Raw genomic sequence first — 24,972 nt, 5'->3', positions numbered from 1 at the left:
CACTCCCTTGAGGCTAAGGAAAAACTGCATTTTTCACATCTTCTCTTTATAGCGTCACCAGAATTAAGGCCGACTTATGTAAATCACGTTTGGATATTACTCCTTCGGATACACATGTGATCTCTATGGTCATGTGATCAATTGATTTATCATATTCCATCCTGATTGGCTAAGATTGGCTTCCAAAGTGTTCAGGAGTGCAGGCCCATTTTGTACAAAATGCCGCAAATCATTAACACAGTGTCCGGTTTTTCCAAAAACACTCCTATCCTGCGAAAGGGCACTTTTTCTAGCCAGTATTTTTTATTTAGCACTTCGAAATCTGGTTTAGTTTGAACTATACAATCTTTGGACTGTTTGTTGTGTATTGTGTAGCACTCTTTGAATGACAATTTCTGATTCTGATAGAAAACGAATTGTTCATCAGCAGTTATTTGGGTGGTTGAGGTGCTATATAGCACTGCTGCTGTACAAATACTCTGTTAAGTAGGCTATATCTATCTATCTATCTATCTATCTATCTATCTATCTATCTATCTATCTATCTATCAGTTAGTCATAGCATTGAAATCAGTTCAACCACTTTAACCCATAGCCTACATCAGAGAGAGAGAGAGAGAGAGAGAGAGAGAGAGAGAGAGAGAGAGAGAGAGAGAGAGAGAGAGATACAATATTTGTAAAGATGCGTGTTGCAAAATTGCAAAGTATGTGGTCACTTGACCCTAGGGCTGTATTTTGCGTGTCTTAAGTACCAGGTCTTATTCCCTAACTTGAGTAAACTAAAGACCTGCATGCGTGATCAATGCTCTTTGGCCACTCAGAATAGCCAAATGACATTGATCACGCCTCCAGGTGTTTAGTTTACTCAAGTTAGGGAATAAGACCTGGTACTTAAGACACGCAAAATACAGCCCAGCCCCATGTGAGTCTGACCTCACCAGTTCCCTAGTGACCAATGTATGTGTAGTGTCCAAGAAAGAGGGCAGAGACAGGGGGGGGGGGGGGCTTTCTGCCTCTTAATGTAAGCACTTTGAATTAGCCTTGTTGAAATATGATGTGTACAATTATAAACTTGCATAGCATAGCATTGCAGCCATTACCATCTATTAATGCATGCACAAGTCATAAGGATTCAACATGTATACAGGCCTATATGCAATAGCATAAATAGGCTATCATATCTTGTCAACTTTGTGACCCTATAACAGAAAGCAGCATGCCACGTATTGACTAAAGTTTCAATAGGAAGTAGGAACCTTCGGGCCTATAGCTGCAGCATCTCTAGGGCCTATGTTTAGGTTTATTTATGTATCTGATGAATCTGGCTCAATGTCCAATATGTGTAGGCTACAATAGACAAGCCACTAAAGCTCTTAACAATTATACATACCATTTTGAGCAATGTGAGCAATTTACCTGAAACAAAACAAATCTAAATTATTCAACAAAGTTAATTGCGCTTGTTGTGGAACTTGTGGATGACCCTAACTGGGGATCGTGGTCTCACAGAGTGGGTTTATTACAAACAGCATCTCCCATAGACACGTCACACGTACGCATACACATTTCCACATTTCCTGAACAAGGCAATTATTTTGCCAGTATGCGCGGAGCACAAAGCAACTAGGCGGGTTGACAATTGGTCGTTTGGCTCCATTTTGTGTGCGGGAGACATTTTGTACACCATGGCGGGCGCAACCATGAGTTGCCACGTTTCCAACAGGCAGGAGCGGGTTCACCATCAAGCTACAAATCCTGCTTCCAGATCCACCGCCATAAGCGGAGAGAACTGTTCTAAAAAGAAAGAAATCCACGCACGTATTTTAAACCACAAAAAGCGTTTTTATGGGGGCACGCGCACACACACACACACACACACACACACGCACACACGGTGCAAAGATCCGCAGTATAGGCTACTTGCATGTGTGGGAGAAGCTGGCATGCAGGCAGACATGAGCGGCCTGTGCACTGCATGCACTGACTGACTGACTCCATTTTGAGAATATTCTGTCTGTCTGGCTGTCTGTCTGTCTGTGTGTGTGTGTTGTGCAGTAGCCTAGCGACTGCGCCACGCTGTCATTTCCTCTGCGCCGGAGACAGAGAAATATGATGAAACAGAAGAAAAAGATTGGTTCCCCCCCCCCCCCCCCCCATGTTTCCCGGGTGGGGCCCATTATTACAGCCTGCATGTGTCTCCCAGTCCATAGCCGGCATGGCAGAGCACCCCTCAACTAGATAGAGGCTATCCCCGCATGAGCAATGTAGCTGTTTACATTCAGAGAACTTGTGGGGGTGTGCGTGTGTGTGTCTGTCGACTCCGGGGGGGGGGACGCCTTGGTGAGTGGTGGTAGCCTACTACACACGACCCCTCAACCTTTGTTCCAGCGCTCTAAAACCGCCAGAGGTTCACTGGGTCATTTATGTAACATCGTGACGGATACATTCTTTGATACATTCATGTATATTCATCGCTGGGGGGGCGGGGAGGGGTCGGCTGGGTGGGTCGGCTCGGTGGTGCGTTCTTACGCATATGGTGTCATTTCGAATGTATGGCGTATTTGCCCCGCCTATACGGCCCCAAAAAGACCATAGGCCGGCCGCGTCCGTCGGCGTCGACTGGGACCTTTGGACTTGTTGTCCGGAGTCCGGACCGGTGTGTGTGTGTGTATTGAGAGCCTCTCTAATCAAACAGATATATATTGGTTAACTGCATGTCACTGCGCGTCTTCAAGGAAACCACTTCCTCTGCCCAAATGAATGACCGATCTTCACCATCCATGCACCGAGCAGCACGAGCAGAAAAAGAAACGAGTTCGGCGCATGTGTGGCTCTTACGTCGTGTTGCATAAAAGCCACGGCGCGCGCACGGCACCACACTGAACTGCACAGTGCACACCCACCCATCCATGCACGAGTACAGTACAGTACTACAGTAGTAGTAGTAGCAGCAGCTAGGGCGCGCGTAAGCACGGAATGGGGGGCTCGCCTTGCGCGCGCGTGTGTGCGGGCGCGCGCACCACACACACAGGCACACACGCACACACACACACACACACACACTCATCTGGTGAATACCCTCGGATAAGAGGGGGCTGCCCTCCTCCTCTCTCTAACCTACTCTATATAGACCACGTGGTTTCCTCTTTGCAAACAAAAAAAACGTGAATTCTAGTCGGTTGAGGGGCGGCGTCAAGCACTGCCAACAGAGAGAGAGAGAGAAAGAGAGAGAGAGAGAGACATTTCTCCCGACCCGTCCCGACCCCGATCCCGCCATAGTTATTCCCACTCTTCCAGCAGACTCACATCACCGCCGTCAGATCCACCCCCAGTCAGCCCAGTCCACTCCAGTCCGCCCAGTCAGACCCACACCTTCCACCCGCCGCCACACAGTGCGATACAGCAAGGCAGGCTTCTCTCTCCGTCTGCTGGGGACAAGCTGCAAGCAAGCCAGCCACACGGACCCTTTAATTTCTTTTATTCTGCTCAGCTTCCGAACTTACTGGATTTATTACTCATTTATTATACATTATTTTTTATTTTATTTTCCTTTCGTTCGTCCCCCTCGGTCTTTCCTTTTAACAGTTTTTTAAATATTGTTTTGGGGGGTTTGCAGTTTTAATTTGGAGGATCAGTCACTACTTTTCGTTTCGCTTTTTATTTTATTTGTATTATTCTATTTAAAATTCTACATTTATTTTCTCGCGCTGTGGATAATAATCTGAAGTGGAATTTTTCGAGATCAGTCTTTTGGGGGTAACAACATCTTGTTGCATTTATTAACGAAACCAGGACAGTAAAGTTTGGTTCCTTGGCTTTGATTTTCTTCTTCAGTCCTTTTTTTTCTTCCTTTCTGGGCTTGGACTAAAACAAAAACATCATCATTATTTTTCACCATGAACAAGCTATACATTGGGAACCTGCACGTCGGCGTGACTAACGAGGACTTATGTAAATGCTTTGAGGAACATAACATCCCATTCTCCGGACAATTTCTCATCAAAACAGGCTATGCGTTTGTGGACTGTCCGGACGATCAATGGGCGATGAAGGCTATTGAGGCGATTTCTGGTGAGTGAAGTTGTTGAACAGAGCAGAGCCGAGGCGAGCCCCCCTCCACCTCCGGCTACTCTCATTCATCGGGGGGGAAGTGAGATTCACATGCCGGTGGAGCTGTGCCTATATAGTGCAGGGCATGAGCAGAATGTGTGTCCTCCCTGGACAATCAAATGATTACCCATGATTAATTAAATCGGTATGAATGTACATGTAATGTGGAGTCACACGCCCAAGAGAGCGAGAAATGCTCAACTTTTGCAGGGGGGAGGGACAGAGATTTAGTGTAAACGTATAGCACAGTGCAAGCTACGTTAGTGACGAAAACGGTTCAATCAATATTCCTTTAACATCTAACAGCATTTGGTATATACAAACAAAACGTGCCTATATGGTTGCATTTGCAAATGCGCTATTAATCTCGGTCCTTTAAAAATCGGCCTATACAAGTGTTATTACCGCTAATCGAATCAGCCCCCATGCAGGCACTGTCTTTAGGTGGTGGAGAGAGCGAGAGAGAGAGAGAAGGCTTTGCAACCCAGTGATGTATGAATCTCGTAGGGTAGGCTACCCCTCCCCCTTTCAGCCGACAGCAGTCCACTATGACAAAGATATACGTTATGTATAAATATAGATAGCTCACACTAGATAACGGTTTACAAAAGCCGGGTCTCCTCGACCCCCGACGCAGGTCACAGGCTTTGTAACAAGACGTGCCCCCCACCCCCAGTAGGCCTATACATTTCCACCGTGTGGCTGTGAATATGTTTGTGCTGGTGGTGGTGTTGTATAGGCTATATACTTTCCTGACTTCAATTCTCTCACACACACACACACACACACACACACACACACACACACACACACACACACAGAGGGTACATGTGATGTGCATGTGTTCCTTATACACACACAGAGAGAGAAGGTCGCCATGCTGGCCCCCTACGCATAGCTGCTTTCAGGATTCCAACTTAAGTCTTTTTCACTCCCAACAACAAGCACTCACACACACAGCTCCTCCAATAACTAGTGGGTTTACAAATAATGTACAAATGTTTACAATAAACACAGGTGAATTACAACACAGTCGAGTCGATAGGCGGACATGTGCAAGTTGGAAAGTATATATACGTCTAAAACTGTTGCAGATATATGGCTGCATGTTGAACGAGCTTTTCAGGAGTTTGTTGCCCAGTTTGGTTACTTTTTTTTGCCCAGGCAGTTAGGCCTCGATCCCTGGACTGGATTCTTGCAAATCTACAGCGTTTTCGGGCCTGCTTTTGTTCCCACATGGCTCTGGTTATGGTTAAATGCGTGTATAGGGCCTATACACGAGAAAGTTACTTGTATTGCATGGTCCACAACAGTAATCGATACAAGCATTCAAAAACAAATGACCTATACCTTCAATTGAAGGCCCCTGTGGCCGGTGAATAGTTATAACATGGTTATAGCATGTGTGTGCTATGTGATAGCATAACACAATCTGACGAATGTATATTGTTTTTGTTCAATTTTATTGATTTGTTTTAAATTATTTCCAGGTAAAGTGGAGCTCCACGGGAAACGCATTGAAGTTGAGCACTCGGTTCCCAAGAAGCAAAGGTACTTAACACCCCCCTCCCCTCCCTCCACCTGCACCCCTATGTAGGCTAGTTGTTGCATCTCAATAATCTATTGACCCTCCACGTACAAATTGTACAAATATAGTAGGTCTACCACACATTACAAATAATCGGTGTTATAGGCTACAATGTGTGCACTGGATATTGTCCTGTTGGTGTTTTTACGTTACATTCGAAATAATTTTGGATTCCAGTGTTTACTGGTCTCCCCCCCCCCCCCTTCTCTCTCTCTCTCTCTCTCTCTCTCTCTCTCTCTCTGTGTGGCCCTCAACTTTTGTCGACTCCAAAGTGTGCTGAGTTGTGTCACAAATGGGCACGTCACGTGCCTTTTGATTCCGCTGGTAATAGCTTTCCGCTTTCCTCGTATTATTAGGCCTAATCAGAAAATACGTTTTTTTTATCCCCCATTTGCCCGTGGACGAGAGATGGGCTTTAATAATGCCTCAATGCAACGTATGCACACTATTAGCACAGCATGTGCTAATATGTGCTGCCTTGGTAAAGTCCCAATATGTATATAGTCCCTTCCACCCTGCCTGTTATTTATTTAATTAATTGTTGTTTGCTTGTTTCTGTGATTTGAAATCCCTCACGTTCTTTGACATCTAGGTGTGTTGTATGTAACGATTACAATTGTGTGTGATTTTGGCTGGAGCATTTGTCTGGTCTAAAACTACAAGTAGGCCCATTAGCTTGTAGCTATACATTTTAAGACACGTTGCGTTTCCATTACGCCGCTCGTGACTCGGTGTTTGGTCTAATGTTGGATATAGGCTATATTAACAGAGGTTTTTTTTAATTAACGCTGTTACTAATGTGGTATTCTAATTAATTGTATAGTGTATTATTTCTCTAGTTTTGTTTAAATGTATGTGTTCGCAATGTAAACCTGGTTATAACGCATACAGTGAAAATCTGAAAATTTCAGATAAAACACGTTAAATTGTTTCAAATCCTCAACTAATTGAGTGTAATAGGCCAGTAGTGTATTTACATTTTTTTCCTTCATCTTAGACTACGTTTTTAAATTAATTAATACAAATATAATAATATTGTGGTTAATTATAGTAATTATTTCATGTATTTGTCAGGTTATACCAATAATAGCCGTGCCTCACGTATAAATATCAGACGTGCATTAGCCCAACACGTAGGTAGCCTATATTGCTTGTGGAAGACTGCATTTATTGCGTAATGTAGGCTATACTAATATCTCAAAGGCATGTTGTCTGACATATATTGAGGCTTCAGATGGTGACTTTTTCTTTCGTCCAATTTAAGTTGTAGCCACGATAGAATGAAAGAGACACAACACATGCAGTCCTATCGCTGTTGTAGGCTACACTTCTCAGGGTAGTTAGACCTGATCTGTTTCAGTCTCAACCTATGGAAATTCATCCATGTCTTTAACCTTTGGCACAGATACGAGGGGGAGTCTTGTGCACACGTCTCCATTATATTCCGCCATTGGGGCATAGCACATGCGTGTCCGCCATAGTAGTAGTAGTAGTAGTAGTAGGCTAGTAGTAGGCCTATAGGCATCACAATACAGGCTGAAATGAACACGTGTTTGTCTTTGAATAATTCGCAGTGTGTCGTGGATTACACACCAGCGGGGATTAAAATTAATTTGACCACCTTTCTGGTAAAAGGGGTTGATTTCCACTAGGCTTCCTCGCTGCGTCAATGCCGAGCGAGAAATGCGCTGTCAATATTGGTGTGTGACGCGTGTCTTATTATAATGCCCAGTGGTTCAGGCAATATGCACATTAATTATATTTGTGGAATTTATAGGCCATACCGTGCGGCCACTTATTTATTGTATTGTATTTTGATTGTACAGTATTTATGTTACAAAACAGGGGCTCGTTCATATGCATGCAGGGCAATGCACGCTTCCATGCAGGGCAACACGCTTCCATGCAGTAGTCGCCCAGATAAGTTTTATGGCTACAGTCTATTTATGCATAAAGTGACCCAGGCCGTCTCCCTCATAATCATGAGACGCAGGAGTGATACAACAACTGATTTGTGAGTGTGTGTGGGGGGGGGGGGGGTCCTACTATGGGTCCATTTGAGGGGACTGGGGCCTGCTACCTTGGCTGCTCTACAACACGTGGTCACCACCCCCACCCGTGGGCGAAGTCACACAACGTCACGTCACTTGAGTGGGGGGAGAGAGAGAGAGAGGAAAATGGCGAAGCTCTGAATGAATGGAGAAGAACTAGAGGAGGCTATATGGGTGTGTTTCCTTCTCCCCCACTGTGGCGCTCTCACTGTTTCCTATAATGCACCTCGTTTCAAAGATCTGGCCTACTTCTTTTCTTTTCTTCCTTTCTCTTGGCTTCCCATTAATTAACTAATAGATTGATTTATTTGAATTGTTTTGCAAGTTGAGCTGTTTGAAAACGGACACAGCTGTAGCCTATAGCCTGCCTATAGGCTATACTATAATGTTGTGAAATCCAAGGATCCATCTTAAAATGGCCGTTCATTCATGTAGGCCTATACCTACTCCAGAGATGTCAGAGAGACACTGTAGATTTTGAGCAACCATTTGTCATGTTTGAATTTAAAGTGCATCATTATTATATAAGCACATTATTCTTAGTTTTGTCCATGTACAGTAGCCTATGGATTTTTGTATTCAAAATTTAACAGAAAATTAAAACAAAACTGTATGATAGCCTACAACTTACCTGTAGGCCTTTATACTTGATTTCGGACATTTAAATATATCCTATATGTTTAATTAAGATTGAAAGAAGAAAGTCTGATTATTCTTATTTTAAGTGACTTTAAAATAAAGTGTTGACTTTATGAGTTATTAAATGAGGCGTCAAAGCATGCTGTGTGCTCTCATGCACCGGAGAGGCCACGTGAACTCAACAGTTAATTGTTCCGTTTCCTCTTTGGCAGAGAAAAAATAAATAATACCCTTCATGTTGACATAAAAGTTATAGCATGCACTCACTTCAAAATCAATCGCAGAAGTAGTTATTTACAATGCAGTTGGTTTCCCTGCGTGTGTGTGCGTGTGTGTGTGTGTGTGTGTGTGCGCGTGTGCGTGTGTGTGTGTGATAGCAACTTGATGCATTGTTATAATTTGTTTGACATGGAACATGGGTATGATTGTGTGACAGTTGGTTTTGTTTGTGTTGTGTTTACAGGCCTACTTACCGTACTGTACTTACTGTACTATTTGGGGGCCAAATGTCACCACAAGGAGAATTTGAGTAATAAGGGTTGCGTTTGGGAATGGCGAAAAATCATTAAATAGCTGTCTCTGTGTCTGTGTCTGTCTCTCTCTCTCTGTGTGTCTGCATGTCTCTCTCTCTCTCTCTCTCTCTCTCTCTCTGTGTGTGTGTGTGTGTGTGTGTGTGTGTGTGTGTGTGTGTGTGTGTGTGTGTGTGTGTGTGTGTGTGTGTGTGTGTGTGTGTGTGTGTGTGTGTGTGTGTGTGTGTGTGTGTGTGTGTGTGTGTGTGTGTGTGTGTGTGTGTGTGTGCGTGCGTGCGTGCGTGCGTGCGTGCGTGCGTGCGTGTGTGTGCATGCTCAGCAACATGTTAGTAGTGTATGTCAAAACAACAGAGGTGTGTGTGTGTGTGTGTGTGTGTGTGTGTGTGTGCTCCCAAACAACAAACAATTCCTCCGCCTGTCAGAATGAAATATAAATGCAGCTTAGAGAACTGTGTGTTTGTTTACCCTGACCTGCTGCAACTTAAAAGTCACTGCAGGTTCAATATCTGCATCATTGTTTCACAACTCTGTTAAAAATGTCTTTGGGCAAGTCACTGTAATCCCCCAATGCTTGCAATCGCGCATGCACACACACGCAATGCCCTTCACGGTGTGTGTGTGTGTGTGTGTGTGTGTGTGTGTGTGTGTGTGTGTGTGTGTGTGTGTGTGTGTGTGTGTGTGCGTGTGTGTGCGTGTGTATCAAGCCTCTCTCCATTCATGTCTTGTGTGTGTCAAATTATGCATAAATACTTAGCCTAATGTGTGTAATATGTGACTGAGAACTTTAATAATATATGTCCAACAGACAACTATGCTGAAGTTCTGTATTTTTCTCATCAAGTCGAGTGAAACGCAAATACAACATATTCATATCATCATAATCATAGCATTATGACTAGTAGGCCTATGTGAATGTATGCCTTATATTTACTTCAAGTCACTGTCATGCCATGTATGGCAACATACCGTAGACAGTAGACACATTTATTTAAATCAACTAAAGTCCAAGCTAAAATAAATGCCATTTGTATAGGCCTATCAGTAACTATTTGCATTCGTATTTTAAACCATTTGCTCATCACTTGATCACTGATCAAGTCATCCCTGTTAGTGTAAGAGGGATGTAATTTGTAAACTAACACAGAGGATTAGCCTTTAGTGTTGTGTGCTACTGAAGTTGGGTGTAGGTATAGGGTAACGTTTGTTTACCCTATAGTTGACCAACAACACTACCCGTGTCTGTGAGGTCTTAAATGGTGAGTCGTTCAGTGTTAACTACGGTAATTAATTAATTGGAACAGGGGGCCCTGTTCCAGTTCCCCCACCCACCCTGACAAGCACTTGGAATTGTAGGAGTTGAGGCGTTACATTTATTAGTTTATTTCGGTTCTACAGATACATTTTGTGAAAATAGCAGATCTACAAGCTACAACCTTGTAGATACGCCATTTTCAGAGTTGTGTCTCATATTATTTGACATGTTTGTATAGTTTGTTGATTACTTTAGTGTTCATATGTAATTTTTTTGAAGTTTAGCCCCAGAGTTTGTGTATGCAGGCTCACAGAGGAACCTGGAACGACAGAGGAGAGAGCAGAGCAGAGAGAGAGAGAGAGAGAGGAGTAGGAGGTCGGGGGAGGGGTGGGTGGGGTTGTGAGAAGGGGCGAACACGTGGAGGGGAGAGGGAGAGAGGCTGGCGAGAGAGGAGAGAGGGGGAGAGACCTCCCTTATTGTACACTCACTGAGCTCCCCTTACATAACACTGCAATGGAGAATGTATGGACGCACTGTACTATACTCCCTGTGTGTGTGTGTGTGTGTGTGTGTGTGTGTGTGTGTGTGTGTGTGTGTGTGTGTGTGTGTGTGTGTGTGTGTGTGTGTGTGTGTGTGTGTGTGTGTGTGTGTGTGTGTGTGCACGCGTGCTCACGCACCATTTGCATGGCATGCATGAGTGACAAAAACACATTCAGTAAAAATGCATATATTAGCCTACACTGTAATACAAAAAAGCAGAAACTCCCATGAATCTACCCCATGTCATGTTGCTAAATAGTGTATTTCCAATCTTCCATTGGGGGCATATTCCATTTGTATAGCTATAGCAGGCTAACTGATGTTACCTTCGTTAAGACGGTCACATTTGGTTTCAAATCCACTTCAGTCCCTTTTGCTTTACTATTACAACAGCAAAGTGTACAACAGCAAGCATGCTGCTGAGACTCTGTGGTGCTCAATGTGCAGAGTAGACAGAGCAAGGCATTGACACTGCCAGAGTTGAGGGTTTCCTTCCCTGTGTAGCTCAGTGGGGCGTGATTATGAATCCCGGTATAGGCTGAGGCAGATCTGTGTCACCTTATAGCTTATAACCACTTTAACCATTATTTAAACTATAGCTATTGAAAAATAGCAGATCTACAAGCTCATAGATCTGCAAGCACCGAGTGCAGCGCTACGAGCTTGTACGTCAGCTATTAAAACAAAATCGTGACAATGTGTGCAAAGCTTTGACTATATATTCTTTCACAGCGAACATTTTTTTAACTCATATCTTTGCTTCTGGGGGTCCTGGCGGGAACAACACGTTTTGAGATGGGGGGAGTCGGCGAGTGGGCGAACATTAAATACATTTTAGAGGTCCTTAATTGACACGAAATAGTTTGAGATCCACTTTGTGAAACATTCACTAAACTGTCAAAATTTGGAAGACACGTGTAGTAGAACCTGGTCTCAGGTCTCAATGGGTTAACACTGCCATGTGTTAGACAGGCTGATGACATGGAGTAGGTGACACTGCACTCATACGGTGACGCTGAACAGCAGGAAGATGACACTAGTCATACTGAGTCTGAACATCTAGATTCTAGACTACCGGTATATGACACTGGTTTTCAAACCTTTTCTTTTTCATATCCCATTATACAGTATAGGCATTTGAGCCACGGACCACCATTTGATGAGATTTACAGTATAGCCTCTCAGAACCAAAACGCAGAATATTTTGTTCAGTGCTGTATTGATGTGGTACCAGAGACGACAAGCAAACTGATCAAAATCATTCTAAAACATTCTCTAATTGTGTAGACTTAGTAATACGGGTGTTTAACAATAATGTAACTCTATAGAGAGTTACCGTGTACAATATGGAATCAAATACACTCTCAAGAGTCAAAGATCTATGAGGGTCCATTTGGTTATACCAACTATCCATCATTTATCTGGGGACCACCTGGAACCCCCCTCAAGGACCACTGGTGGTCCCCGGACCACATGTTCAGAACCACTGATCTATAGGGTTTCTCAAAGTGGGGTCCTGCAGGAATCCCCATGGGTTCTCTCCAGGGGATCCATGCAGAACTTCCCCAGCAAAATGAGGAACAGTTTTAAACGCTTAAAGGAGAATTCCATGCTAGAAGGCTTTCTTACCTTTATTTACGCCAAAGAGGTCCAGGTGTTATATTGTGCAAAAGTGCATTATTGGCTATTTCCCCTAATATAAGCCCTCAATGGGGGTTGGGTTTTTGTGCCAATTCGCTTATTTCCATCGAAATAAGTAGAAAAGTGTGCCACGGTGGGATACTATTTACATTATGAAGAGAGGATATTTATTTTTGAGCGATGGAAATAAGCGAATTAGCACAACACCCCAATGCCCCATTCAATTAAATTCATTGAGGGCTTATGGTAGGGGAAATAGCCAATGTCCAGGTGAACATTAAAACCTGGAAATAGCCTATGTCCAGGTGAACATAACACCTGGACCTTGGTGGGGACGTAACAACTACAAATAAAGGTATACGAAAGCCTTCTAGCATGGAATTCTCATTTAAACCCCGTTTTATTTTTGGGCTTCTTGAAAATAGCCTATCTACAAGCTCACAACGGGTCGAGGTGCAATGTTGACAAATCGGGGGTCCCAGACAAAACATCATTCCAAGTTTGGGGTCCTTGACATGAAAATGTTAGCCGGTGACACAACTCGTATTGGACATTGATTAGGCGATACTGAGCATCTAGGACGGGACAATGCTGTTCATGGATACTTAACATTAATGTTCTCCGTGAAAAAGTGGCATCATTTGACCTCTCAGTTCTTTTTTTATTGGTCATTAAAATATTATGTGTGCACACACTTATCGACTGTCATTGACCGAGCATGGTATGCACTTAGTTAAGCCCCGATGAGAGACCTTGCATGTTGCAGCCTACATGAAGATCTGTCACATTTCTCCAGTAATGAGAATGTTATTATTCTCCACAATTGGAATTAATTGGTTTCTGTTGAGTATAAACAGTATGTGTGGGTTTTTTTCTTCACCCCTTCCTTGTCTCTTTTTACTGTTCTTCCGTCCTGCGTTATGTAAATGCTAAACGGGCTGCAATTATATAGCACTTTTCCCCCCCCAGTCTTTACGACCACTAAAACGCGCTTTAATGCACTTCATATTTACCCTTTCACACATCACACCACAACGGCCGAACGTCGTTACACTACACCACGTGAGGCAACCATGCAAGGCTCCGACCTTCTCATTGGGAGCAGTTATATTGGTTCAGTGTCATCCTCAAGGACACTTTGACACGCGAGCCAGGAGGAGCCGGCGATCAAACCAGGAACCTTCTTCTGCCTCCACAGACGGGGAGGCAGAAGTTGTTTGGGAAGAGGCCCTAGACTAGACAGTAAACTGGACAAACTGGTTCAATGAATGTCTCAAAGTTGGAGCTCAGAAACAGATTCTGTGTGTGTGTGCGTGTGTGTGTGTGTGTGTGTGTGTGTGTGTGTGTGTGTGTGTGCGTGTGTGCATGTTTTTTTTTTTTTAGTGGTGATATATCGCACATTAATGCTGTCGGAAACCATGTCGCTCAATATAGAATCCTTTTCTGTTTTGTTGTTGTAGTTGCCGTCTCACAGCATGTCGCATTGCGATGCATTGTGAGCTTGTAGATCTGCTATATTCTGCCAATAATGGCATGATGATGCCCAAGATAGAGACATGCAGTTCTGGTTGAAAGTCTGTCTGTTCAGGTTGGTTATACAAATATTTAACCAATGAAAAAAGGTTTTGACTAAATTTCAACCACATTGGATCCATTGGTGAACAGGTTACAGTTTCTCCCGTCTCTCCAATAGAACAGCTTCTGTCCAAAAGGGAAAAACATCAGTTTGTCCTCGGAGAGCTCAGTTGACGGTTTTGACGTTTTCCCGCGGAGAACAGTTTTCAAATAGAACGGGGCCTCCGAATGGCTACTAGGAATGTGAGCTTGATCAGTTGTTGGTAGAATGTTGTGTCTCTGCTGCTGCTTGTGCTGTTTCGCTCGTCGAATTAAAGCTATTGTACCTATAGTCACTCTGGATAAGAGTGTGTAAGAAACGGGAGCAGTGTGAGACTGGAGGAACTGTACATTAACCACACACAGGGTTTTTGCTTCAATTTCTACGCCACCCACGTGTCTTTGAGCAAGACATCCTGCCTGCTCACTAGTTGCATGTCACTAAATGCATGAGTATATGTTTCTAAATGGAACTTTAAAAAAAAAGATAGTTGAATGGGACAGCGCTCTCCATGAAGTGGTTATAAGATAACTGATCCACTGCCTGCCTTCTGGTAAATTTATGGTCCGTCAAACGATACTGTGGTTCAGTTTTATGTCTCATATTTGCATTTAACTGACACTTGTGGCTACATCACTGTCTGCCTAACTCACTCGCTGTCTTTCTGTCTGAAACTAAGTAGTGTAGCCCATTGTTTAAAATGATGAACTTACCTTGTGTTTCTGTCCTCACTGTGCAATCAGAAACGTATCTGAAAAGTTCTGATCATGTATGTTGTTAACTTCACTTGTTTCTCTATCTCTCGTGTGTGTGTGTGTGTGTGTGTGTGTGTGTGTGTGTGTGTGTGTGTGTGTGTGTGTGTGTGTGTGCGCATGCACGCGCGTGCGCATGTGCGTGCATGAGAGAGAGGGAGAGAGAGGGAGAGGCATAGTGCATGTGTGAGTGAACTGTAGGTGAAAGACAATCACTTTGTCATGGCTTGATTTGACTGACTGACTGATTTATCGTGTGCGAACAATTCCCCAGCACTTGACCCATGCAGGAGATACACACTACTAGACGCTTCTTAGTACAGACCATTACTTTTGGAAATATACACCTTACTTTTGAAAACTCTTCTCACTCTCACTCACCATTGAGATTCGGTTTAGTCAAGTTTTCTCAAGTCACATAAAACGTAGTTTGTGGTTATATACGCATGATTTCTGTGATCGTCGCTGTCTAAATTGTACAGTATATGGACCCGAGAGGTGGCCATCCACGTTAGTTCCACAGCGTTGCATCGTGGCGGTTGCTATGTGACCTGTGATTGTTACAGTGTTCCAGATGCCACTGTGGCAGGGAGGCAGGGAGGTTCGCTAGTATGTCCACACGCATTTGTTGTGTGGTCTCATATTTGCATAATCTGTTTTTAATTCTACCAAAGTGGAGACCAAAGGCAAATGTGCACATGTTGAGCACAATGAAGCTTGATGGAGTTCACCGCTATTCTGTTTGTTTTAGACCCCGCCGTTGTAGAGCAGTACGTGCTTCTCAACCTTTTCAGGCGGTGACCCACAAATAATAATCATATTTGAACTGGGGAACGCCTAAAATAATCATGTTGGAACTGGGGACCCCCCACCCTGACAAGCACTTGGAATTGTAGGAGTTGAGGCGTTACATTGAGTTTGTCTCGGTTCCACGGATAAATATTGTGGAAAATAGCAGATCTACCTCGCGTTGTGAGGCTTGCTGTTTCAGTTTAGATATTGCGCCACCCTGGATCATTATAGTCATAATCAAAACAGTCTAGACTGGGTTAAGTATGGCTGTGCAAGTGCTCACTATGCCTGGGTTACTGGTGGGCTGCTGTGATCTCAGTGAGTATAGGTGTCACAATTTTGCTCAATTTGTCACTCAAATAATTATGATTAAACGATAAACGATTTAATTATGTTTCTGTCGTTGAACATTGTAACATTATGAATACAAATAATATATTTATTTTAGTTTTTTAGCTCAGGGCAGATTACTAAAATTATATAGAAATAGTAAGCTCAGTTTGAGCTTGTAGATCTGCTATTTCCACTATTTTTGAAAATGTAACAAAAAGAAATACAAATAAAAAACTTGGATTATTATAACAATTAGGCAAACAAATGTGATTATCACAAATAATTGCGATAATGTAATAATCGCAACAGGCCTATCTGTGAGTGAAAGTTGATTTATGGTTTCCACCCGTGGGTTCAAATCCCACACCGTGGAGGACCTGAGGGTCAGCAGGTATACTCATTACAAACAAACGTTCCTCCGTGCTGATTCCACTGACTAGCAAAACTTATAACCGACCGAACAGCAGGTGTGTGAGCCGGCGTCACAGGGTATCGGAATCATTAATCAATCTCAATCTCATGCCCATGAAAATAGTTTAAACTTTGAAGTATGGCATAATGAGATTATAATGATATGGGTTCAAGTAGTGGTCGGGGTCACTGGATGTATATGTTTCTGATTATAATTCACGGAGCGATAGCGCTGTGGAAATGAATACTTGGAGGAGCTCAACTCGGCGGACAGATGCACTGCGATGGTTTGTTTTCTCAGACTGGGGCATAATTACAGAACATCTTTCCCATACCCCCCCAACCCCCCATCCCCCCCCACACACACACACGCTCACACACAGCTCCTGCATATGCCAACTGCAGGCACACGCACACACAGAGCCGCACTCACTCGCTTGCTTGCACGCACGCACGCACACGCATGCATGCATGTACGCACGCACGCACATGCACTCATTTAGTGACTGGCCCATGCTTTGGCTCTTTAAGGACTTAACTGCTCTGTATGTTTCATTCATTTAGTGTGTTTTTTTATTTATTTGTATTTGTATCTGTTCTATATTTACATGATCTAAAAACAACAGGTGCTAATTCACGTCTTTATAATTAATTAGAGGTTCCTCTCCTGGGGCAGAAGATATAGTTTGTGTGGACGATACAGAGATATTTCAGAAGCTGGCCTCTGAATGAGTAGTTAGAAAAACAGTCCAACTTTCATTCTGACCCCTCCACGAAAAGGCCTCGTCGTCCTGAACCCTTATCTACCATTTATACATTATGGATAAATAGTGTGGACTTAGACTGTTTTTCGTCTGTGGCAAATATCGATACCAGTGGTATCTGGTATCGCTATCGTTGAGTATGCTAGTCTATGCTATTCCGACACCACATAATTTATCACATGGTGATATGTGATGTGTTATGTAATATCATCATTTTATCATGATTATAATTTGCATTATTGTTTTACTAACTTGTAGGCATGTAATGATTCACTCAACTCACAATACGATTCGTATCACAATATGTTTTTTCACGATATTTAAACAAAGAATATTGTCCAGAAATTTTATATAATTTATCTTCCCCCCGAGCTTTTTCACATTTTTTATATAACTACATTGCAAAAGAAGTAGCATTACTTTTGACAGTGCAGAAACATAATTGCCTTCCTTGATGAGCATCAACGGCCATCATCACCCATGGGCACAGTCACAGACACATACAGCTCCCCTCTACAGTTCTCTACTACTGAAAGTGACTCTCATTTCTCTCCAAAAGCACTTGAATATGATGGAATATGACTAAAGCTCACATTTCACATCACACACCATAATGCACTATAGCCCCCCTTTAATATCGATATACGATATAAGCTCATAGCGTGCCACCGTGTGGCGCACTACGAGCTTGTAGGTCTGCTATTTTTGAAAACGACAGAAAACATAGCATTTTCAGAAAACTGTCAGCATGTATAGAAAACATTTTTAGCATTTTCATGCTCAAGGGCTGTTTTTAGAGGTGCAGGAAAGCAGCCTTTTCTGACTTCATCCAGTCATGCAGGGGATTCACGCAGCCAAACTTTACAGTAGCCACAGCCAGGACACGACAACTTTACAGTAGCCACAGCCAGGACACGACAACTTTACAGTAGCCACAGCCAGGACACGACAGACCATTTAACTAGATTGTCTGAGTATACTTCAGATTCAAACCGCTAGAAACCAAACAATGACAAATTGTTCCACTGCAGAATGCTGAGATTTAAATGTTTTTTGCTCCGATTTCTATATTTTGTATAGTTTCACATTATCAAACACGCGGTAAAACAAATTAAAGTCATACTTATGTTGGATGTATATGTACATATATGTTTGTTTTTGTTTAGTTTTTTCCTAAGAGGGTTAATTTGGTTTCTGTTTTTCTCAGAATCTGATCATCTGATCTTCCCAAAAGTTGTGTATTTATTTGACTGTTTTCACAGACAGGCTTATATTGTATCTGCCTGATTTGTTTTAAAAACCAAAGTAAATGATACATTTTAGCCTATGCCAACATGCACATGGAGAGACATGCATATACATAGGGTATTCATGCGATATCCCACACACAATCTTCCTTAAAATGACTCAGTTATGTTTTATGCTATATGCTCCTCAGTTCTGTTGATGTCCTATATGAGCCATGGAACATATAGAAATAGACACATATATATCTAATTTATGTTCCCTGTTGCGGTGCTATAGTGTATTATAACATAATTGAATATTTATATATGTACCATAAGCACGGGTGTGTGTGTGTGTGTGTGTGTGTGTGTGTGTGTGTGTGTGTGTGTGTGTGTGTGTGTGTGTGTGTGTGTGTGTGTGTGTGTGTGCGCGCACTGAGCATGTTGTCAGCAGCAGTACAGAGAGACAGAGAGAGAGGACCGCTCGTAGCCCCCCCCCCCCCCCCTCCTCTTCTCTCCTCTGCACAGCTGTGTTGTTCTATTCAATTCTGCTCCACTCTGGTCTATTAATTTCCATTGTGTTGCACTCTGTTCCATTCCATTTTGTTCTGTTCCGTTCTGTTCCGAGAGGAGGAAGACATGGCGGAGGTGGTGGTGGGTGGGGTGGGGGCGGAGGGAGTGAGGGGGTGCGACCAATCACGTTCAGGATCTCCTGTGAGCAGTGAGGGCGGCGTCTCTCAGCTCAGCTCGCCAGAGGAGGAGGAACGCGACCCCTCCCTCGCTCGCACCACGCGTGCTCTCACTTTTTCCTTCTCCCCTTCTCTCTCTCCCTCTCTCTCCCCTCGCTCTCTCTCTCTGTCTCTCGCTCTGTCCATACGTTCATCCACTCCTTTAAGCTCCCTGCATTTGTCTCTCGTTCCCATGCACACTGTATGCTCTTTTTTTCCCTCCTCTCGTTCTCCTCCTTCTCCTGTTTCTCCCCCTGCCCCTCTGCACTTCCCCACCCATTTTCTCTCTCCTCTCTGCAGAGAGAGAGAGAGAGAGAGAGAGAGAGAGAGAGAGAGAGAGAGAGAGAACAAAGGGAGTGAGTCGGTATACAGAGAGCAGATATGTTTCTCTCTCTGGGGGCAGAGCAGCATTCACTGTCAGAATGGAGACTGTGGGAGCAGCAAGGACTTGTGGGAGTTGTAGTCTGAGAGGATATAGCTGGCATCATGTCTCCATTCGTCTCTGATATTTCTCTTTACATTGACGTGTGTATACATTGATGTAAGCCCCCAGTGAGGCTCTCTCCAACGTTGAGGCGCTCGGCCCTACTGGTCAGAGGTGGGACTGCGGACCTGTGGATTTATGATGGCGAAACCCCGTGAAGCTGGGCTTTATCATTGAGCGCCCGTTTGCACTTCCGCATTTTGGGCACCAAAATTTGCTGCCCAAAAAAAAAAAATGCGGTAGTATGCGGGTGCTTCAAAACGCCATGCACTGAGCAACTTCCATCGAAAGCGGAGGGCGGGGGGCTTTCGCTCCGGTTCGGCCTCTATCCTTTTATCACTCTATGATATATACACATAATAGATAGATAAATGTGTCCACAATTTGTGTGTGTGTGTGTGTGTGTGTGTGTGTGTGTGTGTGTGTGTGTGTGTGTGTGTGTGTGTGTGTGTGTGTGTGTGTGTGTGTGTGTGTGTGTATGTGTGCCCGCGCGCATGCATGCATGTGTGTATGATCAGTTTTGCTGGTATACATGATGAATTATGCCCAAAAAGTGAAGTGAAAAAAGAGGAAAACCTGATCGAGGGGGGAGTTGTTGGGCCCCCCAGACTCACTGCATGTTGATAGGGCCCCATTGCATGTGCGTGCATGTGTACGTGTGCGCGTGCGTGGATGTGTGCTCCTGAAAGGCATGCCTCCCCGTTGAGAAGAAACTATGTGACATTAATGTACATAAAATATATATATATATATATATATATATATATAGAGAGAGAGAGAGAGAGAGAGATTAATGTCGGGATGGGTACAGGAGATAGAGATGTGAGTTTGTCTTTAAGTCGTACGTGTCAGTAAGGTAAATAGCAGCCCTTCTGAGTCAAGGTGAAGTGTGTCCTGCAGTGTGGGTGGGGGTGGGGGTGTGTGTGTGTGTGTGTGTGTGTGCGCGTGCGCATGTGTGTGCGTGCATAGATGTTTGTACATGCTTTGATTTCCATCAAAAGACGTATATTAGCGTCATGTATTAACGGAAAGTGCTGTTGGTTTAACATTCACATTAAACGTTTGGTGAGGAACAAATCAGGAAATCCAATTTAAAATTAACGTAGCGTTAATTAAATGCTATATAATGTATTACTCACAGTGATATTTATATTGTGTTATTTCCATTCGTTCTTAGTGTTTAGTTCGACCTTAGCAATTATTTAAGCATCAACGGCTAACTACATTATCAGTAATGAGAAAACATATTTTGTCTCACTGCGTTTATATTGATTGATCTTAATATCCATTAACCATTTCAACCTGGCTTCCCTATTTATTATTATTATTATTATTATTATTATTATTATTATTATTATTATTATTATTATTATTATTATTATTATTACTATTATTATTATTATATTCCAAAAAGTAAAAAAAAACCTTCACATATAGTGCAAATTTCAATCTACACGTATGAGCTCATGCAGCATCACAACCTATAGCACCATTCATCTTACAACATATATGTAGTTGATGTTGGCTGCTGAAACCTTTTAAAAGTGTTATTCTTTATTTGTATTATTAAAATGACAGGATAAAGCTCACAGATGTTGCATCACGACGTGGTGTGAGCTTAGAGGTCTGTGACCTTCACTGCTTTAGTGTGACACTCTTGCATGATGAAATATAGGGCATTATTATAGAAAAGTGGAGATATGGCAGCAATGATTTAGTACTTACACGCAAGTGGTTAAAGTACATATGGTATGTACACTTTAGGCCAGACACACACAAAAGGAAACTCTCAAGCTTTATAAAAGCTTGAACAAAATCTCCGTATATTTGACTGCAGCTCAAAGCAAATCCTTCTGGGATACAAAATCTGTCAGTTGGAAGAACTAGAATACTGTAGACTGGGTATGCACATGCATGAAGTGCAGTGGCAAAGTGAGTTTAATGCCGTTTAACGTTGTTTCATGCAATCCAATAGGACATTTCTGTTTGGATATATGGGCTGTCAAAGCCAGAAAGTACCGGCAGTTTTTGGCTACTCAGTCAGTGGGCATTCCTGCATAACTCCCAGGCATGATGATGATGATGATGATGATGTCACGCGCATATACATATATACCCGCCATTAGCTGTAATTTATTTTAAGCAACGGCAATTTTTTTTTAAATGGCTGTAAACACCGAAACGTTTCTGGATATCAAACTTCTCTTAGCGTAACGTCATCACACGGTGCACACATTCAGCTGCAGCTGCAGGTATATACAGTACAGAGATCAATTGGTCTATTTACGTTAGAAAATATATGAATCGCATTATGCTTCTATATACTTGGACATGGATGACAAAGTCAATTAATGGAATTACCTCCCACTCATTTGTTCCAGAAAATGTACTTGGACAACTAAACTGCATGCAGCGCAACAAACGTCACATGCATAGATTAGTTATAAAACTATTAATTAAAACACACGATTAAATGAGTTATAATCACGTGTTGGAGAATCAACATTATAACATGTTAGAGCATATTCATATGATGTTTCTCATCGTGGTGGAACCCTCTGTCACAACAATGTAATTGTTGTTTGTTGTTATGTTATAAAAGGTGAAAACTACATGGCAGGTTGCCATCACATGTGTAGTATTTACTACACAGTGATGTAAGCAATATACAGCTGCAGCTAATTAAATTACTAATGGGTGTGTTCGATTTTAGGTGTGCAAATATCACTGTGTGTCATGCTTGCACATTGACATGCCTTTGGCAATATGGACACACCTATGAAAATGTGACACACTCATTATTAATTTGTATGCAGCTGTGTTGCAGTCTGACATGATTTTGTAATCTGCTGTAGTTTTAGAAAACAAACTACAAAAACAGCCTAGGGTTTTGAGCCCCTTTTAATTGATTAAGTTTGACAGGAATACTAGCAGTAGACCAGTCCTCCTATCCTCACTGATTTGAGATTAAAATAGACAAGCTTTAAAGGTTGCAGGCAAACCAGACATTACCCAGCCCACAATCCATCACTTTTAATGGTGCCAAATGTAGTCTTTATTCACATTGGAAACTGATTAAAAGCCTATAGGTATACGTACTTTTAAAATAGCTCTTAAGAAGGCTTTTCATTCAGAAAATGAAACATGTTTCCAACATGTTTCAGCCAGGATCAAGTGTTTTCTTTAGACTTTAATCTCTCTCTCTCTCTCTCTCTCTCTCTCTCTCTCTCTCTCTCTCTCTCTCTCTCTCTCTCTCTCTCTCTCCCTCACTTCGCTCCCTTCACCTCTATTTGTGCGTGTGTGTGTGTGCGTGCCATGTACTGTACATCCCCTTATGCATGCATATATAGAATGCAGTGTTCGCATGCATATGTGTGTAGTAGTGCAGGGCGGGGCATTGCCCCTTGGACCTAAATTCTTGACATTTCTTCGGCAGCAGATTAAGGAGGGGCTAAAGGGCTGCAGCCACTCCAAGCCCTGCTCTGATTGGCTATCATCAGACATCTCACACTGGGCTCCAATTGGCAGTGAGGAGGTCTAGAGTTCCACTCTTACCACATATAGAACTTCCTGTCCTGTGTTCTTCCTGGTTCCTGTGTGTGCATGTGTTAACCTTATAGAGTATATAGCCTCGGTACCCCAGCTTTTATTTCCGTTCACATTCTGCTCAAAAAAACCTTAGAGCTGTGAGGACATGCACTTATGGATCTATGGATGTTGGATCAACATTGTCCTATAGCTCCTATAAGCTCTCTTCTTGTTTGTCTTCCTGGATAACTATTGAATGAATGAATGAATGAACTTCAAACAATGCAACAGAAAGAGAGAAAGAGAGAAAGAAAGAAAATATAAAATGCAATTTAAGCACTTACAACAAAATAAAAGTACAAACCTAATAATGCACAACTGAAAAATTTAAAGTAAACGAAAGATTTGTTCTGTCTCAGCATCATATCAGAGGACTTAATCAACATGACGTGTGATGTTGTCCCTTGACACTAGGCCCTCTGGTGGGTGGGTGGGTGGGTGGGTGTGTGTGTGTGTGTGTGTGTGTGTGTGTGTGTGTGTGTGTGTGTGTGTGTGTGTGTGTGTGTGTGTGTGTGTGTGTGTGTGTGTGTGTGTGTGTGTGTGCGTGCGTGCGCGCGTGTGTTGGAGTGTTGGATTCAGCCTTGACTTGGATCTCCTCCTTGAGCCTATATGTCACCTGCAGGCCAATTAAATTGCCTGTAAGAGATGTCCGCCGGTATATGGGTGTCAGTCATAGACTAGCCTCGGAAACCCAGACGTTTTTACTGCGACTGCGACGCTCTATAGCAGTGTTTTTCAACCAGTGGTCCGTGGAGGGGGGGGTTCCAGGTGGTCCCAGCTAAATGATGGAGAGTTGGTTGCCAAAGGGACTTATATATCGTTAACCCTTATATATCTTTAACTCTTGAGAGCATAAAAATAAACCGGTTTTATTTGAACACTCTCAAGAGTTAAACTATTGTTAAACATCTGGCATTACTCAATGTATACAAGATGTCTATACCAGAATTGTCTTTTTGATCGTTTGCCTGTTCTCTCCTACCTACAGCATGCAAAATCATATCCAACAACAAAATAATATTCAAGGTTTTGCGTCTGAGAGGTTAAATCTCATCCACTGTCCTGCACCGTCCTATAGGTTTGAGGAAATTAAGGATGCTCATGGTAGGAATACACGGCAAACATTGAAGAATGAGTGGTTGATGTTGAACAACCTGGTGTATGTGGACTGTATGGTGAAAGTTGACTTTGTCCTAATACACTGCTGAGGACAAAAAACTAATTCTGTCCAACTGTGTATAGAATTTTTAGTTGAGTTCAAACGTCTGTGTGAGTTCACTGAGTTAATTGAGAGCGCACATGTTTAGGTTTTTGCCAAAAGGGTGATTGATAAACAAACGTGTGTAGACCGTACTGAGCATTTATAGTTCAGAGAAAGTGTTGTATAGTGTTTTAGAAGTTCATCCTGCTAGTGAACCGTAGAGTTAAGAGGTTGCTCATTGTGCACATGTAGTTGTAGTAGACCTACTGATTGCTTGCTTGCTTGCACTCGCCTGCTTGATTGAGTGAGTGATTGATTGATTGATTGATTGATTGACTGACTGACTACATATCTGGGTACCTTGTTTACACTCCGGTGGACCGTATATACATTTTGGTGGGTGATACTGTCTCCTCCGCTCAGAGCGGCAAAAGACAATGAGCAGGGAGAATGTTGTGTTCTGGGCGGAGTCCGCTTAAGAGGATTTATTTTACGAGGTGTGTAGCTTATTTTTTTAAGGATCTGCGGGATGCTATAGTATATAGTGTACCAGGATCTGCAGACGGCAGTAGTAAAAATGAAGCATGGTCACCTTTACACGTATACAGGATAAGCGTGCAGCCATATTTGTTATTCCTTTGAAACAGGAGACACCTTCACCTCTCGTCTCTCTCTCTCTCTCTCTCTCTCTCTCTCTCTCTCTCTCTCTCTCTCTCTCTCTTCCTCT

General features: G+C 42.8%; 1 protein-coding gene across 3 annotated transcripts in view; it reads left to right on the top strand.

Moving 5' to 3' along the window:
- The first annotated feature begins 3,310 nt into the window (after window positions 1-3,310).
- The window catches only part of igf2bp1 (insulin-like growth factor 2 mRNA binding protein 1), a 71,110-nt gene continuing 49,448 nt past the window's right edge, over window positions 3,311-24,972 (top strand). For all 3 annotated transcript variants that reach the window (XR_013964960.1, XR_013964961.1, XM_080776940.1), the window contains exons 1-2: window positions 3,311-4,071; window positions 5,601-5,661. Coding sequence is in view for 1 of the 3 variants with exons in the window: in XM_080776940.1 (XP_080633066.1) it covers window positions 3,897-4,071; window positions 5,601-5,661 (236 nt within the window). In the remaining 2 variants the exon portion in view is untranslated. The remainder of the gene's footprint in view (window positions 4,072-5,600; window positions 5,662-24,972) is intronic.

This window comes from Protomyctophum bolini (genome assembly GCF_963924005.1).
Source record: "Protomyctophum bolini genome assembly, chromosome: 11".
NCBI classification, from domain to species: Eukaryota; Metazoa; Chordata; class Actinopteri; order Myctophiformes; family Myctophidae; genus Protomyctophum; species Protomyctophum bolini.
Note: the sequence above shows the minus strand (reverse complement) of the source record. Positions and strands in the feature narration are given on the sequence as shown.